At 39.8% G+C, this 18,037-nt stretch overlaps 2 protein-coding genes across 4 annotated transcripts in view; one reads left to right on the forward strand and one right to left on the reverse strand.

The window, feature by feature from the left end:
• SLC4A10 (solute carrier family 4 member 10) overlaps window positions 1-11,446 on the forward strand; it is a 190,614-nt gene extending 179,168 nt beyond the window's left edge. The window contains exon 26 of the mRNA XM_088146648.1: window positions 10,293-11,446. Within this exon, the coding sequence (XP_088002774.1) occupies window positions 10,293-10,359 (67 nt within the window). The 3' untranslated portion in view covers window positions 10,360-11,446. The remainder of the gene's footprint in view (window positions 1-10,292) is intronic.
• A 4,577-nt stretch (window positions 11,447-16,023) lies between these two features.
• Window positions 16,024-18,037, reverse strand: part of DPP4 (dipeptidyl peptidase 4) — a 69,989-nt gene continuing 67,975 nt past the window's right edge. For all 3 annotated transcript variants that reach the window (XM_025172614.2, XM_007421526.4, XM_015889596.3), the window contains one exon: window positions 16,024-17,948. In XM_025172614.2, coding sequence (XP_025028382.1) covers window positions 17,850-17,948 — 99 coding nt within the window. In that variant the 3' untranslated portion in view covers window positions 16,024-17,849. The remainder of the gene's footprint in view (window positions 17,949-18,037) is intronic.

The following is an 18,037-nucleotide window of genomic DNA, read 5'->3' on the forward strand; positions in this document are numbered from 1 at the left end:
CTACTGTTTCCCTCAATTGCCATTCATTCTGAATTAACACGATTTTCTACTTAATTGTTCCATTATCACATTTCTATCATAAGCTCCCCTTCCTAATCTCTCTAGAAGCTGATTTCCCAAAGGTAAGATTCTTTCCCGAAACCTCTGCCTTGATTGTTATTGTGTGGTATCTTTTGAAAACTTTGCAAGCATACAGTGTATAAATTTTGGGGAGACAAAATTTACTTCAAAATGATATGAAAAGCACATTTGGAAAGCTGCGTGGATGCATGCACATTCATTCTACCAATATCTTGCATAACACTTTGCTAACTTGTGCATTTTGATTAAAATTGAGAAAGTACTATGAAATGAACTTGGAAGATATACTGGTTTTAGCCACAATTCTTAACTTTAATTAAGTAGCAGGAGTGAAAGATGTCAGCTTGAGTCCTGGTATTTTGTCACCCCAAAATGGCATGCTGCTTCTGCCATGGTCTCCCTCTCCCTCAGCAGCATAAACAAGATGATCTATCCATGGTTGGGATTAATTTATACCTTCTGTTGGGTGAGATGCTGCAACAGCATAGTTTCAGGCCAGGGCCAGCCTCTTCTTGCAGTCAGCTTGGTCACTGGTGGTTTTTTTTTTTTTTTGGTGAAGGGAAGAATGATAGCTGTCCTTCCCCAAAGTAGAATTGCCAACTCCCATCATTCCTTATCATACTACCTCTTGATCAGCCCCCTAGCACCCCAAGATCACAATAATAAATTAGACCACAAAATAATGTATTTGGGCAGTCATGTTTCTTTTTTTCCCCAAAAATTAAGGACAGGAAGAAAAACAGGAGGCTCTAGGAGGCATACTGCTTTCATTCCTTCCCTTTACCCCCATCACTACCATTCACAAACATAAAATAAATCCAAAACAATATTCATTTCCCATGCTATGTTGTAATGTCATCATGGCCTCCTGCAACTCTCTGGAAAATAGGCTGAAAAATAGCCCCCAGCCTCCAAAAGATGCCCATCCTGACTCTAGATGAGTGGCTGCAGTCCAGGACTATCTTGGAGGAAAGATGGAATTACACCAACTCACTTTTGTGCAATTAATCCATGAGGGAGACTGCTACCCCCATACTTTGCCTAGGTAGGAAGAAAGATTCAAACTACTCTTCCATCCCACCATTTTCCTGGCTTCTGAATGTATGAGTTAGGGTAACATTTTGAAGATCCCTTGGGTACCTTGGCACCTGATTAAACAACAGTTAGCTCTCAAATGTCTTCCCATTCTAAGTGGGTGCCAGCAAGTTTTTAATAGCTCCAGCAACAAGAGAAGAGCATTTACAGATAGGAAAGGCGAAGTTAGATTATACACCAATAGCGAGACTTTCCAAAGGAGTTGCTGCTATAGTAGAGTGCTGTGAATTGCCCATCTTCTCCTGTTAGATTCAGGAAGGGCCTGTTGTTGGAATGTGGGACCAGTATGTTGGTTTGCAAGACAGTATCTAGATTAGGGTTCCTAGCTTATATAGCATAGCATGAGGTAAAACTGGGCCTTGGTTGCCCCAGTAATATACTGATCAAAATCTGCCAAAATTCTACAGTACTGCCCTTACTTTTAGCAGGGAACACTGTGCATGGCACAAGTACAGCTAAAGCTGGTTACGGTCCATAGTATCTCTGTCTTATGAAAACGTGTTATGCGAAAGCCTCAGTTGATCAAACCATGATAGGCAGTAGAAGTCAATAGTTAGGGGCCCTTTTATTGATGACCATGGCATATGGAAAATTGCTATCTGTAATGTAACAGTAAATGATAAAGACCATGAATGAATCAAATGAAAGAAAGAAAGAAAGATATGAAGAGAAAAAATGAAAAATAGGAATGAAGAGAAAGTGGAACAGCCTTGAATGAAGGTGGTCCGATCTTGTGAAATGGAGTTAATGAATACACGCACAATAGTGAAGCTGTAGTTTAATTATGAATGAAAGGGATAAATTGTATATCAGAAAGTATGGATTGGTGTCACTTAGGTTGCTGTGAAGTTGTACAAATGTTTAGGGTTGTGATAGTTGCATGTTATGTACCAGGGAATGATGGTAATGGACAAACCTGAGATTAAATTTGGAGGAAATTGTGCAATGGATGTGATATGGTGGGGCGGGGGTGGATTGTTCTGTTAGATGACATAAATGGATGGTTGGGAACAAGACAAGGTGATGCAGAAAAAAAATTGCACCATTTGGAGACGCAAAAGAATGAGAACGATGAATATTTTGCAAGTATCTGTTTAGAAAAAGATCTGTTTTGAGTATGTGGTTTAAGCATTAGTCTATTCCCGCATACATGCAGCAAAAGAATGAATGTAGATCTAAACAGATCACTGATTTGATCGTTTATTACGAAATATTGTGATAATCAGTGAAGAATAAAATGATGATGAAATGTTCTAAATATAGAACAGACCATCGTTTGGTGAAGTCAAGACTGGACATAGATGCAAAGGGAAAAATGAAAGAAAGTAGAATGAAAGTAGAATAACTGCAGAAAGAGAAAGTGCAAATCCTGTATGAAAAAGTATTAGAAGATAGATCAATATCCCAACAGACTGAATGGAATGTGGATGTAAGGGAAGAGGAAGTAGAAGCTGCTTGGAACAAATTGAAAGGAAGGATTGTGTCACAGAAGTGCATGGAATGAGAAGTGTGAAACGAATACTGAAGGCAGAATAATAATGAAGTGAAAGTTGCTGTGGATGAGAAAAAGTGAACATAAGGGAATGATTATTGCTAAAACTAAGGATGAGTGGAAAATATTGGACGATGTGTATAGAGAGAGAAACAGTAGCAAAAAAGCAAGTGATGGTGAAGAGTAAAAAACAGCAGAGGAAGTGCACCTTTGATGGAAATAGAAAATTGTTTGGAAACTGCATGAAAAAGATGTCCAGCAGAATGAATGGAATTAAAAATAAAAATGATAAAATGATTTGGGATTAAACTGAAGTGAGGTAATGCTGGAAGGAGAGTTTTAGAAATTTGTATGGGAGTGGGAGTGATATGCTGAACAGTGCAATTGAAACAAATACTAAAAGTGTCCAAGAAAAAAATAGGGAAAAGGTAGTCATATACATTGTGAGAATGTTGAAAAATGGTAAAGTTGCAGAAGTAGATGATCTAACTGAGGAAATGTTAAGATAGGGAGGTTAATAGGGTTGTGCAGATGGTTTAATTATTGGAAAAATGCTGTAATTATCCCTCAAAGCAAAGGGGAGGTTAGTAAGAGTACATGCAAAAACTACAGGGGAATAAGTGTGCCTGGGAAGTTGTTGGGCAGAATTCTGAATGAGAAGGTATGAGAGGAGATGGTGACCAAAATTTCTCCTTTATGCCAGGCAGAGGTGCGCAGAACAAACGTTTGCTCTTCAGCAGAGCATCAGTAAATGCACGAACACAAGAAAACCGTATTATACATTGTTGATTAATAGAAAGCAAATGATAAAGTGAATAGGCTTGAATTATAAAATATATTGTGCAAATATGGAATTGAATGTTGGTTGCTGAGTGTGATACAAGAAGTATAGGCTGAAAGTAAAGCATGTGTGAAAATAAGTGGAGTGCTTAGTGAGCAGGGTGATGCCCTTTGTTTAATGTATTTATGGATAAAAGCATAAGGAGTATAGTGATGAGATTAGAGGCATGGTGGTTGGGATATGAATGTCTGTGCACTTCTGCTGCAGATGATACCATCTTGTGACTTAAGAACCAGAATGATTCACAGTGAATGTTAAGAGTAGCATGTGCTAGAGAGTGATGGATCGGAATGGAAAATTAAAGTCCAAAGTAGTTGTGTTTGACTGGGGTAGTGCAGTGAACCATTGAAAGTTACTTATTTAAGACATGCAAATGCTGAAAAAAAGGTAGTGGGAGTATGTGACCAGTTGCAAGGAATGAATGAACGGTTTGTTGAAAGAAGCAAAATTAGCTGCATGTAAGAGCGTGCTTCTGAACGGTGAAGAAGATGCACTGAAGCTAGTACACCATGAAGGCTTACTGAATACCAAAGAAGCCAAACTGGCCTATAAGAAAGATCAAATAAGGAACGGAAAAGAGACATGGCTAGGCAAAGTATTACATGGCCAGTACACAAAAAAACTAGCAGGCAAAGCAGGTAACAACAAGACCTGGCAATGGCTAAGAGCAGGAAAGTTGAAGAAAGAGACAGAGGGGCTAATTCTAGCTGCAGAAGACCAAGCCTTAAGAACAAATGCATACAAAGCCAGAACCGAGAAGGCAGCAACAGACAGCAAATGCCGCCTCTGCAAAGAAGCTGAAGAAGAGTGGACCACCTAGCTAGCTGCTGCAAGATCACACAGACTGACTACAAACAATGGCATGACAAAGTAGGAACAGTATACATTGGAATACAGTGGGGCAAAACAAAATTGTAGACCTGCACCAGGCTGGGAAGACTGAATCTGCAATAGGCAAGCAGCTTGGTGTGAAGAAATCAACTGTGGGAGCAATAATTAGAAAATGGAAGATGTATAAGACCACTGATAATCTCCCTCGATTTGGGGCTCCATGTAAGATCTCACCCTGTGGGGTCAAAATGATCACAAGAATGGTGAGCAAAAATCCCAGAACCACACGGGGGGACCTAGTGAATGACCTGCAGAGAGCTGGGACCAAAGTAACAAAGGCTACCATCAGTAACACACTACGCTGCCAGGGACTCAAATCCTGCAGTGCCAGACGTGTCCCCCTGCTTAAGCCAGTACATGTCTGGGCCCATCTGAAGTTTTCTAGAGAGCATTTGGATGATCCAAAAGAGGATTGGGAGAATGTCATATGGTCAGATGAAACCAAAGTAGAACGTTTTGGTCTAAACTCAACTTGTCATGTTTGGAGGAGAGAGAATGCTGAGTTGTATCCAAAGAACACCATAACTACTGTGAAGCATGGGGGTGGAAACATCATGCTTTGGGGCTGTTTTTCTGCAAAGGGACCAGGATGACTGATCCGTGTAAAGGAAAGAGTGAATGGGGCCATGTATTGTGAGATTTTGAGTGAACACCTCCTTCCATCAGCAAGGGCATTGAAGATGAAATGTGGCTGGGTCTTTCAGCATGACAATGATCCCAAACTCACCGCCCGGGCAACGAAGGAGTGGCTTCGTAAGAAGCATTTCAAGGTCCTGGAGTGGCCTAGCCAGTCTCCAGATCTCAACCCCATGGAAAACCTTTGGAGGGAGTTGAAAGTCCGTGTTGCCCAGCGACATCCCCCAAACATCACTGCTCTAGAGGAGATCTGCATGGAGGAATGGGCCAAAATACCAGCAACAGTGTGTGAAAACCTTGTGAAGACTTACAGAAAACGTTTGACCTCTGTCATTGCCAACAAAGGATATATAACCAAGTATTGAGATGAACTTTTGATATTGACCAAATACTTATTTTCCACCATGATTTGCAAATAAATTCTTTAAAAATCAGACAATGTGATTTTCTGGATTTTTCCCCCCCATTTTGTCTCTCATAGTTGAGGTATACCTATGATGAAAATTACAGGCCTCTCTCATCTTTTTAAGTGGGAGAACTTGCACAATTGGTGGCTGACTAAATACTTTTTTGCCCCACTGTATCTGCAAGAAATACCATTTGCCTGCAAGCAAGAACTGGTGGGACCACAAAACAGACAAAGTAATAGAAAATGAAGAAGCTGAAATGCTCTGGGACTTTAGAATTCAGACAGACAAGCACCTGCCACACAACACCCCAGACTTAAAAACTGTTGATAAAAAAGACAAAAAAGTCTGGATAGTAGACCTGGAGACAGCAGAATAGAAGAGAAAAAAGTGGAGAAAACCACAAAATACAAAGACCTGCAAACAGAAATAGAATGACTGTGGCAAAAGAGAGCAAAGAGAGTACCAATAGTCAAGAGGTGCTGGTTGTTAGCCCTACATGGCATAGGGTACAATCCCAAAACATCTGGTGCACCACTTGAAGACCATTGGCATTGACAAAATCACCATCAGTCAATTGCAAAAGGCAGCTTTACTTGGAACAGCTTACATCCTGCGACGATACCCTCGATACCATCAAACAACAACATCTGCCCATCCCAGGTCCTTGGGAAGGACTTGATAGGTGGATAAAAATGTGACATCCAGTCTAAACATCTGGCTGACTTTGTGACCAACACTAATATATTAAATTTGTATGCTGCCTGACTCTCAATGGCTCACAACAATTAAAGAAATTACAATAAAATCAATAAAAAATAAAGATAAAAGATGGCAAGTGAAATGAAGTGAGAGGTCTCGCTCTCTTTCACCAAAGGCCTGGCTGAAGAGCCAGGTCTTCAGGGCTCTTCTAACAACATCAGAGTGGGGGCTATCTGGATTTCACAGGGAACCTCATTCCAGAGGGCAGGCGCTGCTGCAGAGAATGTGCGCTTCTGGGGTCCTGATCAATGACATTGTTGATTGAAGGAACCCGGAGTGTGCCAACTCTGCAGGATTGAATTGGCCAGGCAGATGTTATGGGAGACAGGCAGTCCCTCAAGTAACCAGAACCTATGCCATGTAGGGCTTTATAGCTAACAACCAGCACCTTGAAACTGGCAACCAGTGCAGCTTGCAAAGCAGAGGTGTTATATGGCCATACCAAGGCATGCCCATTACTGCTTGCGCCACTGCATTCTGGATCAGTTGAAGCTTCTAGGTGGTCTTCTAGGGCAGCCCCATGTAGACCATGTTGTAGCAGTTAAGCCATGAGGTGACTAGGGCCTGAGTGATTGACTGAAGGGCTCCCCGATCTAGGAAAGGGCACAATTGGTGCATTAGATGGAGTTGTGCAGACTTCCTGGCCACAGGTACCATCTGCTCATAAAGTAGGAGCTGCAAGTCCAGGAAGACTTCCAGATTGCATACCAACCTTGAAGGGGGAAATGCTACCCCATCCAAGGTCAAAGATGGAATATCCCCAGATCTGGATGGCTCAAACACCCACAGCCATTCAGTTTCTCCCCATCCAAACACGCACAGCCTCCAGGCACTGGGACAGAACTTTGCCCGCCTCACTTGGCTGGCTCAGGGTTGAAAGTTATAATTGGGTGTCATCAGTGATGATACCAAACCCCAAACCACCAGATGACCTCACCCAGCAGCTTCATGTAGATGTTGAAAAGGAAGGTAGAGAGAGTAGAACCCTGCAGCACCCCTCACAGGAGGGGCCTAGGGAGTGATGTCTCCCCTGAACCAACACTGACTGGAACCAGCCCCAGAGAAGGGAAGAGAACCACTGTAAAATGGTGGCCCAAATTCCCAACCCATGGACCCAACTCAGAAGGATACAATAGTCAACAGTATCAAAAGCCACTGAGAGATCAAGGAGCACAAGGATGGATACACCACCATCATCCTGGCTCTGTCACCACTCATCAACAAGCATAACCAAGGCTGTCTTAGCCTGAAACCTGGCTGAAATGGGTTTAGATAACCTATTTCCTCCAGGGTTCTCTTCAGCTGCAGACCAATCACCTTCTTGACAACCTTCCCCCAAAAGGCTCCTTCCAATCATTGGCTCCAAGGACAGCTTCTCATTTACGTGGAACTGAGAGTCAGGTAAGTCAGGAGAAACATAGAAATAAGTTGAATGCAGTAGGAACGGAATACTTAAGAAGTGTATGTGGTAAAACAAGAAATAAGATCATGAATGAGGGCTGAATGAAAGTGGACTGAATACAAAACGAAATGACTAGTATGAAAAGGTTGTGTTGAGGTCCTTTAGTGATATACAGAAAACAAAAGAGGACTGAATGAAAGAAGAGTGAATAGATTGGGAGGAAAGGAAATTGAGAAAATTGTGGTTGGATGGAGCTGTTGAGATCCTGAAATAGACGGAAAAGAGAAGTTTAAAGAACCAAAGGAAACATAGGAATCAGTGGATGGGCACGGTGGGAGCAAGGAGAGTTTGCGGCAATAGAAAGGTATGGAGAGGCATTGATAGAAACCAGCTTTGGCTATGTTTTGTTTTCTTATTTTTATCGGGTACCCTTAATTTCTTTGGCTTACTGTTTCTTACTCCTTTTCTGCACTCTGCATAACTTTTCTTAACCTGGAAGGGAATAGCATGATGGGTATGTAGGCCACAGTGAAAGGTAAGGGGCTGAGCTCTTCGTGAATCCAAAACTGGAGGACATTTTCATTTTATTCTTTTAATTAACTAATTCTTTTATTATTGGTATCTGTTGGGCAGTGTTGGGCTTCAGGGTTTAGTGACTGTGGCTGGCATCATCAGAGGCAAAGTGGTCTGCTACACAGTCCACAGGCACTTTTATTATTCCTTGGCATAACAAAGCTGTTTGGATCTGATCCTAACTAGCTTCACTGGCATTGGTTCAGTATGTTGAACTAATGAGTGCTTTATCCCAACAGGGTTTTGTTGTTGTTGTTATAAAATACCAACAACACAGAGTCTTAATTTGTGGCAGCTGGGCTTGTCTGGGCTGGGAAGAAAGTGAAGCAGGGTTACGACTGATTTGTACTTAGATCACACACATTCACAGAGAGAGAGAGAGAGAGCAAGCAGGGTAGCCTAGAAAGTCAGGAAAATATCCCAGAAGAAGGCTATAGAGAACAACGTTGGTGGTGTTGCTGCCCAGAAAATGACATGGACAAGTCACCTGAGTTGAATTCAGCTGGAAAGAACTTTGATCAACACCAAGTTGGGTTGGATCCAGATTTCATCATATATGCTGTTCACCCTCTGAAATTAACTTCACAGAGTTGCAATTTTTGCTCTGATCCACTGTGTGGATTTAAAATTTAAATTTAAAATTAAAATGATTTAAAATCATAGATTGGTTCTGAAGAAAACAAGAACAACTGAACCTAGATTATAAACTGTATGCACTTGCAGAACAGCAAAGATTAAATATTTATCATCCCATTTATTTTGTGATTTTTTGGTAGGTTTCAGGCAGGTTGTACTTATTATTTGCTTGAAGATTTATACAATAAGATGTTTTAAAATGACAGCATATACTTAACTGTTTTAGTGAGCATCATTGGACAATTACTGATACCTTACAGTATCATAGAATAAATATTTCCACTTTGCAACACCCAGCTGATCTCTGGAATGCATTCACTTGTCAGAAAGAACCAACATTCTTAGTTTCAGTCAAAAAGGCATTAAAGCCTTTTTTTTTAAATTCAGGCTTTTAATTGTTGACAGTTTAAAAAAAAAAAATTGTTACTCATGGTTTTATATAATCCATCAAAAGCAGTTTGATGGAACAAAAATATATCAGTAAGTTAATTTTTTTTTTTTTAAACTCACCATGCAAAAATTAGTAAAAGTAGTGGACTGTTCTGGCAGTTCACCATGTGGAAATTACAGAGCTGTTAGAGAGATTCATTTCATGCGCAGGTTATAGTAGAATATTAGAAAATCCACAGAGAAACCTGCTTTCAAGTACAGCTATCCTGTTATGTTGTGTTGTAAATATTGCACGTCTGCTGTTTCTCATTTTGTTCTCATTTTTTCCCCAACAGTATGATTTCTTTCCTGATGTTGCATTCAAACAGGATTACTCAAAGATAGAAAGCATTACTGCATGTGTACTTATTGATTGATTGACACTTTCTATCCCATCTTTCTGTCAGAGAATGGTGCTCAAGACAATAAGCAGTAATAAGAAAAAAAATAAGACAAATAAATTGGATGAAGTTCTCTTGTTTCTGCAGTTAAAATACCTTTTCAGTTGTTATTTGCAAGAGATATTTTCATTGCTGTTTACCCCCATGCAATGTACTGTATCTTTTTTGCCTCTGTGCATGCAGATTTATATGTCAGTTTTTCATTTTATTATTTTTTAAAATTATCTCTGTTGCCTCCTTCCTTATTTATCTATGATGTTGACCAATTTTCTTTGTAATCATGTGTCCACAAACAGCACTCGCATTTCTGTTCTTGTGTCCCAGACTGAACAGTGTAGCATGAAACCAAAGGCTGATAGCATGGTGGGACAGAGGGGTCCTTCCCTTACTCGGTACCAAAATTGGTGGGTTGTGGGAATATAACTGTGAAACTAATTCTTCTTCTTCTTCTTCTTCTTCTTCTTCTTCTTCTTCTTCTTCTTCTTCTTCTTCTTCTTCTTCTTCTTCTTCTTCTTCTTCTTCTTCTTCTTCTTCTTCTTCTTCTTCTTCTTCTTCTTCTTCTTCTTCTTCTTCTTCTTCTTCTTCTTCTCCCTCCACCACCACCACCACCTCCACCACCACCACCACCTCCTCCTTCCCCAACCAGCACTGAAGGCCGACGAGAGAAGAAAGCTGACTCAGGGAAAGGTGTGGATCGTGAGACTTGTCTGTGACTTGCTCTTCGGTGTTTGTTTAAAAAACAAAACAAATGCAGGAGTGCTGCAATCATTAATGTTCCAGATTTGATTGCCCCCTTGTACAACTTGTGCATCATCTCACAGTAGCACTGGTAATGTAAGTAGTGCAGTATGTGCTTCAGTTCACTGTCTGCTCTTCGGTTCTGGCCAGAACCCATGCAGAAAATAGGGGTAGCCAATGAAACCTTATTGGGGTTCCAGCAGTTGAAACCCACATTGCCCTCTGAAGATGTGAACCAGTGTTTCCGTTCCAACTTCTCTCCGTAGATTTGGACAGTATTTTCCTACTTTGCCTATGTGAGTTATTTTCGTAGCTTTTCCATATGAAACAAAACAAAACAACACAAAAACCACCCAACTGGAATTAGTCCTTATTCATCTGAATTGTGTAGTTTTGGGCCAGTTGTTTCAGAAACCTGAAAGTAACAAAGAAAATTTCATTTTTAGAGCTATTTTTCAATAAGGAGTGCTTTGATCCTCCAAACTCGTAAGACACTAATGAAATTCCCCCCAGTTTAAAATCATGGCTTGTATGTGTGGGTGTAAGATTGTATGTGTGTGTGTGTGATTTACAGAATGAGACCTATATTTGTGCAATTTTCTTGATTTAATACTGGATATTTAATATTTAAATTTATATATAACTGGAAAAATAAAACAATATAATATATAAAGATATATAGAATATAGTTAACATTCTTTCATCTTGTTTGGAAAAAAGGCACATCCATTGATGTGCAATATCCGTACAATATTTGTTGTGAATGCAAGCTGTTAATATAGTATCTTATACCATACTGTACTAAATGTTGCAGTGGTAAGTCCAACAGCTGCATTGTGGAGGTAAATAATACATATTTTTTCTAACTTTCTGGACTATAATCCTTGACAGAAATGTTCAGTAAGATTTCCACTCCCTGACCCAGGGTGATCAATAGGGCAACTGCTTGAAGTCTCTGAATACATGATGTTACCTGTCTCATTTTAGACAAGTTTGGATTTTATTCAGATATAAATCCTATATATGTATGTATGTATGCATGTGCGTGCGTGCGTGTGTGTGTGTGTGTGTATATATATATATATATATATATATATATATATATATATATATATATATATTTCGCTAGCTCTTCATCTCTTCATTTTTCCTCAAGTGCATGCTTTCAGGCACAATCTAGCCATAGTTAAATTTTTAAGACCCATTGATTTCAGGGCAATCATTTAAGCATGCACTTCTTTTTTTGATACCCGTGGGACCAAGGTGTGATTTGATTGTATTTTCATGTATTCCCCATTACTAATTAAGTCTGAAGTCAGAATCCCACTGAAATGAAAGGGTTGACATTTATGGACATGGCTGTTACTGATAAGGTCTCTGTTCTGCACAAGAGCATGTTTAGTCTTTCTTAATCCTTTCATGTATTTGGAATCCACGCTCTTTTTGTAGAAGCCATATAACGTTGTTATTGTCTGGGATGTTATGAATAGCCAAACTGCAGATTTTAACCCCGAAAAACAACAGGAAAGAGGGTCCACCCCTCGTGCAAGTTGGGTGTGCTGGAAAGGATCCCCATTTCTTGGCCATTTTCAGCCATGATCAAGTAAAGCCATGCCAAGAATGGAGTCGTTAGTTTCAGTTGGGCGCCTGAGCACAGCTTCCTTAGGGTGATCTAACCATACTGATTCTCCCCATAGCCAAGCCCACTGGTTGTCCGCATTTGGAACTTGCACAAGCAACTTGTAGTTGCCTATTCGTGAAGTGGGGTGAAAGACTGGATTTTGTTCAGGTTAGCCAGTTGGCCAATCTGTTGAAAACAGTGGTCACATTGTGTGAAGGCAGATGGAGAAAAAAACGCTCCAAGCAATTCCTACTCCTGTAGGAATGAATGCGCTGGGAGTAAAATAAAAAGGCAATATCAAACATTTTAAATTTTATTTTTATATGTTTTTAGCTTTTGGGGGGGAGGTGTTAACAAACAATTGTACACAAAACCAGATCTTACAAGCTCACCAGTGGTTTCAAGTATCAGGGTTGAGGGTACTCACTTGGACTGAGAGGGGTGGCTATAGAAATTGCATAAATAAATAAATACAAACAAACAAATATCTGTGTGGTTTCAACATTCAGGCTTTTTCAAGTTCCAAGTTGCCCCTAATATGAGAAGGATTCTGAGCTGAGTTCTCCTGCCAGGCATGGCTCCAGCCACAAGCAGCAGGACTTGCATAGCTAGAAGAGAATTAGGGGCACAGTCAGTGATGAGAATCAACCCTGATTCTTGCTTGCTAGTCAGGGTCCTGGAAAGGTTGCAAATGTCAAACTGACTTTCCCATTGAGATATATGAGTGGGTGCCATACGCTGGAAGTTCTGTGTGTGCAAGAAACAAATGGGAATCTTTCGATAAAGTTTTTGCCTGTTTCTCTCCAAAGGGTCATGAATTTCATGGTATATACATGTAGGCAGGAGCATAGGACCAAAGAATAGGGATTTTCCAGGACAGGGGGAAAAAAGGCATAGTTCTTTTTACAATTTGGAAATGGCTTAACACAAACCACTTTAGCACATCTTTTAAACCCAGTTTGTGTATGGAATGCTTCATCCTTCTGTAGTACCTACCACCTCATTAGATCCATGGAATGGGTATCAGCAGTGGAGATGAGATACTGGTCTTTCCTGCAGAGCTTCTGCTACGTTTGTAGTCAGACTCATCCACCAGCTTCAGACTTTCTCCGCCTGTTCCAGTAGGGAGTAAGTTGTGTTATTTCCGTGTTGCAGATGGAGAACTAAGGTTAAGAAGCCAAGGCCTTGCTGTAAGCACATTCTCTCCAGTCATCAGCTAGGAGAGAATGCAGTCTTGCCTTTTGCAAGAAAGTTGTAGCATTGAGCCATGCATGCCAGAACCACAGCATCCACTCGACCACAGGGGCTAGGGAGTGGCTGCTCTGAGAAATGGACCATACCCACGTACACAGGCTACTCTTTGTTCAGTGATGGTGGAGTAGGAGTCTAGGCTACCCAATTCCATATGCCTTGTGCTTTGAACACAGTATCACACCAGCTGCTTTTGTGCCAAAAGTAGACTAAGTCAGATTTACATAATGAAAAGCCTTGCTTCTGAAGTTATTTTCGATGCCCAGATTCTTCTCTTAGAAGACTCTCACTGTTGTCTAAATTCCTCAGATTCATGTTACGCAATGAAAGATTTAAAGGAAAAAACTGCATTGAATAAAATGTATGGATAAATTTAGATAAAGTACAGATCTAATAAGATTAAAAGGCTTTGTTATTGTGTACTGGATGATCTTTTGTAACATTCCAAGTGAGTCTCTTAATAGCCATGCAATGCAGAGTAGTCCATGAAGAGAGACTGCTAGTATTTTAAAAAGTTGCTGATGTGCAGAAAGATCAATTTAGCTTTCTGGACACTAAAAACTCATGGACTGAATGACATTCTGCATTATTTCTGTTCAGCGTTTTGGAGGGCTCTTTTTTAAAACGGTTATCCGGTTTTTGTGTATCAATCCCAACATTTTGAAATCACAGTAAGAGAATAAAATGCAACTGGCAGTAGTATATTTACTTTTAATTTCACATTTCCTGGTCACAACTGCTTAATTTCTTGGATGTAATTTATTAAAAAGTTTTAAGTGTACACGTGAATAGAGTGTTGTTTTTCATGACTCAAGAGATGTTATGCAGAAATAAATATTTATCCTAACTGTTCTTCCTGCTTATATTTAACATGCCTATGTTTATTGTTTGTGATGCAGGCAAAATACATGTATTTTGACATTTTCCACAAATACAAATAAGATTTTATACAAGGATTTATCCAACATGCAGAACTGATCAGCACTCTCTCCTGTGACCACTGCAGCAGTGAGATGATGCTAACTAGTCTTGGTTTCATGCCTCTCTTACCTAAACCAGTAGCAAATATGCAGTTCTCTGGATCAGGATTCAAAGGTTAAAGTTCATTATTGAGCCCTGCCACAGTCCTAAAAGAGTGCTATTTCATAGTGCTATTTCACATCTAAATCAAAACGTGATGCTTTAACAGCATCTATCAGACTTTGGCTAATCTCAAAAAGCTAATCAAGGTTAGACTGGATTAGTGACTGGATGAGAGACTACCAGGAAATTGTAAAAAATTGAGAAGACAATGGCAAACCGCTTACATATTGTTGCCAGGAAAGCTATATGGACATCTCTATGAAGCCACCAGAAGTTGAGTTCAAATTGGAGAGTTTCTTTAATTTGCTACAGAACAGCATTAATCATTACTAGATTGTGATTATAATGAATTCTCCTCATTTGACCTGAACTGAAATGAAACTCTACCATATTTTCAATTCTCCATAGTTTGCAAACCTAGTCCAGGAATTAAAAAAATATAAGATCTTTTATATCATATCTAAATTAAGGATGAGCAACCCTTAACAGGGAGGGGTGTGGTCAGAGGGCTTTAAACTACAGAGACATAACACATACAGGTGGCTAAAGAGTTAGGAGGAATGGGGGGGGGTGTAAAATGTATTATCTTTGAGTGCCCATCTGTTCCCCACCACAACGTGTCAAGAAACTATGCTGCCAATGTTCAGCGATCATGATCAGAGGAGCCTTTAAAGGACATGTGTGGCTCTCAAGCTGCAGATTGTCCTTCCTGTTCTATACAATTACAAATATGTAGAATTGCAGATCCTTACATGCAGATACTTGAGAGAAGCCTACATGAATCCATTGGGACTAATTTCTTAAACATGCATTAGATGATATTCTCCTTGGTAGAACTAAATCCACTCTTCTTTTCACTGCAAGTTTTCAATTCCATGCTCATTCATGTATGAGCAAATTACATATGTATTTGATGGATTTCATGAATAATTGCCTGTTTGTCCTTTAAAATTCAGGCATCTGTAATTTTTTTTTTAAATAAAGCTAGCAGAAGGTATTTGAAAGTAACAATATAGGGCTGCTTCCTGGTGCAGAAACATACACTACAACCCTTGATATCTGCTTTATTTAACAAGCTTCCTGTACAACTTTCACATTTAAGAAATCAGAACACATTTCTTTCTCTGCTGAATTTAAAATCTTTATGACATGTATGACAAAATGATTTTTGTTCTCCACACAGCTGTCCTCCTTCCCTTGTCTGCTTTGAATTCACACCTAATGTCACTGACAACTCACCATGCCAGAAAAAGTAAGATTTGACACTGACTTACTGAATATAACATACTCAACAAACTTTGTTACATGATACTAATAGGATCTGTCGTAATTATGAAAAGCTGCTAATATTCACTAAATTAATTTTTCCACTCATTAAAGAGACTCAAAGTACAATCCTATTAACTCTGCTTTTCTCAACCTGGGTGCCCTCCAAATGCCCTCCAACTCTCAGAAAGGGTGGGAAGCATAATTAATAAAAGCATAATTAAAAGCAAATTAAAATAATATATAAAAATCATGATCAACTAAATTGAAAAGTTATGACCTGATGCCTGTTATGAAAGTGGGAAAAGTGTGGGCCAGAGGATTTCCCAAAGTTTAGGAGCAACATTGGTTTGTACTCTAAATTATTGCAACATCTGTGGTTGAGGCTAATAAATAAAGGCTTAATCACAAGTTCTAGTCTCTGGCAGCACAAAATGATTTTATTGCATTACAGTAAAGATAGCAGCATTTGCAAGGCAACATATTTTAACAATCCAGACTTTTTTGTGACCATAGTGAACTTTTGGAGGATTGTCCTAACAAATTACAGTCATCCAATATGAATTTCATGCATAGAAAAGGTTGGAAACCATGTTTTGCATCTCATTCTCATAAATTATATTACTCCCAATAGCAGAGGAGCTGTATTTTTTTATTGCTGTTTTCGTGGTTCCTATGTATGATGGGTACATACAATTACATCATACAGAGAACCAAACACGCACCCCAGAACTAAAATGTAATGTTATTAATCCAAATGAGCTATGATGTAATACATAGACTAAAGTTTTGCATTAAATGTCTGATGGCTAAAAAAGTTGGCAGCCTGTTTCCAATTCCTGTGCTAGTTCTCACCCTGTGGAATCTAACCTTGCTCCTCATTCCCAGTTCTGTGGAAGCCACTGACCTGTCCTAGCGATTGCCTGAGAATGTGCATTTCAGGCAGATTAGCGACTGATTCATGAGCCATTCTCACCCAGTCTGCATCCCCATTGCAGGCAGCATCACTGGAAATGCTGCCTGTGTTTGGGCTAGTAAGGCATGGCAAGCAGTCTCCACTGTACTGGATGCATGTTGGAGACAGGAAACGGGTGAGCTCATCCAGTACAGCGAGCATATAGAAAGCAGCAGGGAGAAAACTGGCTGGTGGCTGGCACAAACAGCCTTAACAAAATCCCTTCATTATTAGGTGCCCAGATGTAGACATTCACATTTCCACTCTGCTCAGAGCTTGATGCTCAAACTAAACACCTGTTGCTTGTTCTCCAAGTCTCCTGCCGTTCTCGCGATCTAAGCCTGGCATTATTCACTGGAACAGATTCATCCAAGTCCCTGGAGAGCTGCCCCTGCCCCCCCGCCCCGCCCTGCCCAACTGGAACAATCCAAAGAGCTGGTATTTTCATTTTTAGGTTATTATCAAATGAACATATTCTGGAAGTAGTCTGAATTGCAGGTACTAAAATTTGTTTTACAACTTCTGGAATTTCCCCCCCCGTACACTCAAGATGGAAAAACCATTTTTATTGTTCCTGCCTCTCCTCTCTTATTCCACCTATTTGGAGGCATATTCCTATAAAACTGCAACCTTGATGTTTAAGAAGTTAGAAACTTCCAGGACGGAGTTGTTTTTCCTCCCTGTGTAAGCAAGAAGTCTCTTGCATCACACCTTGATTCACCTTATATCAGCTACTGCTGATTTCGGCAGAAAGCCATACATTTTTGGAGGGCTGCCACACAACTTTAGATAAAGAAAGACCATCTAAAACTGAGCCATATCTATTGAAATGTTAAGTTTTAGGCTAAAATTAATAGGTAGAGAACTCAAATAGAAATTCAAGTATTTTTTTCCTAACTTGTAATGAACAGTATGTGAACCTGAATTAAACCTTGTTTCAAAAGAACAACAGTTCCATATAGAAAAGTGTAAGGGAGAGATTTCTGCACCCAGGGCAATGGTTGCATACTGCAAGAAGACTTGCATTTTTAAAACACTGAAATGTAAAATAGTCCTTGAGTAAGAAGACTGGAGCAGCTTCTACAGGAATGGTAGAGCTCTGCAGTTCTTTGGTTTGTGCTCAGTGGATCACTGCAGGGAATTGCAGAAAGAAAAATACATGCTTCCTTCATTCAAGTGTCCACACAAATTAACTTTGTCATCCAATGAAATAGGGGTCAATTTACTAGAAGGGTGCTCTTAAAACTTCAAATGCTGACCAGTTTCAGACAGATAAGGTGTTCCCAACATTATGACAATGCAAAACACTGTTTGATAAAATGACTCATGTGGTGGTAAATATGGCTGTGGGCATGTCCTCCAATTCCATGATCTTTATCTGTATACCACTGAAAAAAGAAAAAAAAAAGTATCAATGATAGGTGGCACCTGTCATAAAACTGGAACACTGTACGAATAGTAGTTCAGGATCCCCTGT

This window comes from Python bivittatus, unplaced genomic scaffold (genome assembly GCF_059951505.1).
Source record: "Python bivittatus isolate LINGU-HERP-01145 unplaced genomic scaffold, Pbiv_v1 ctg000480_np1212, whole genome shotgun sequence".
NCBI lineage: Eukaryota > Metazoa > Chordata > Lepidosauria > Squamata > Pythonidae > Python > Python bivittatus.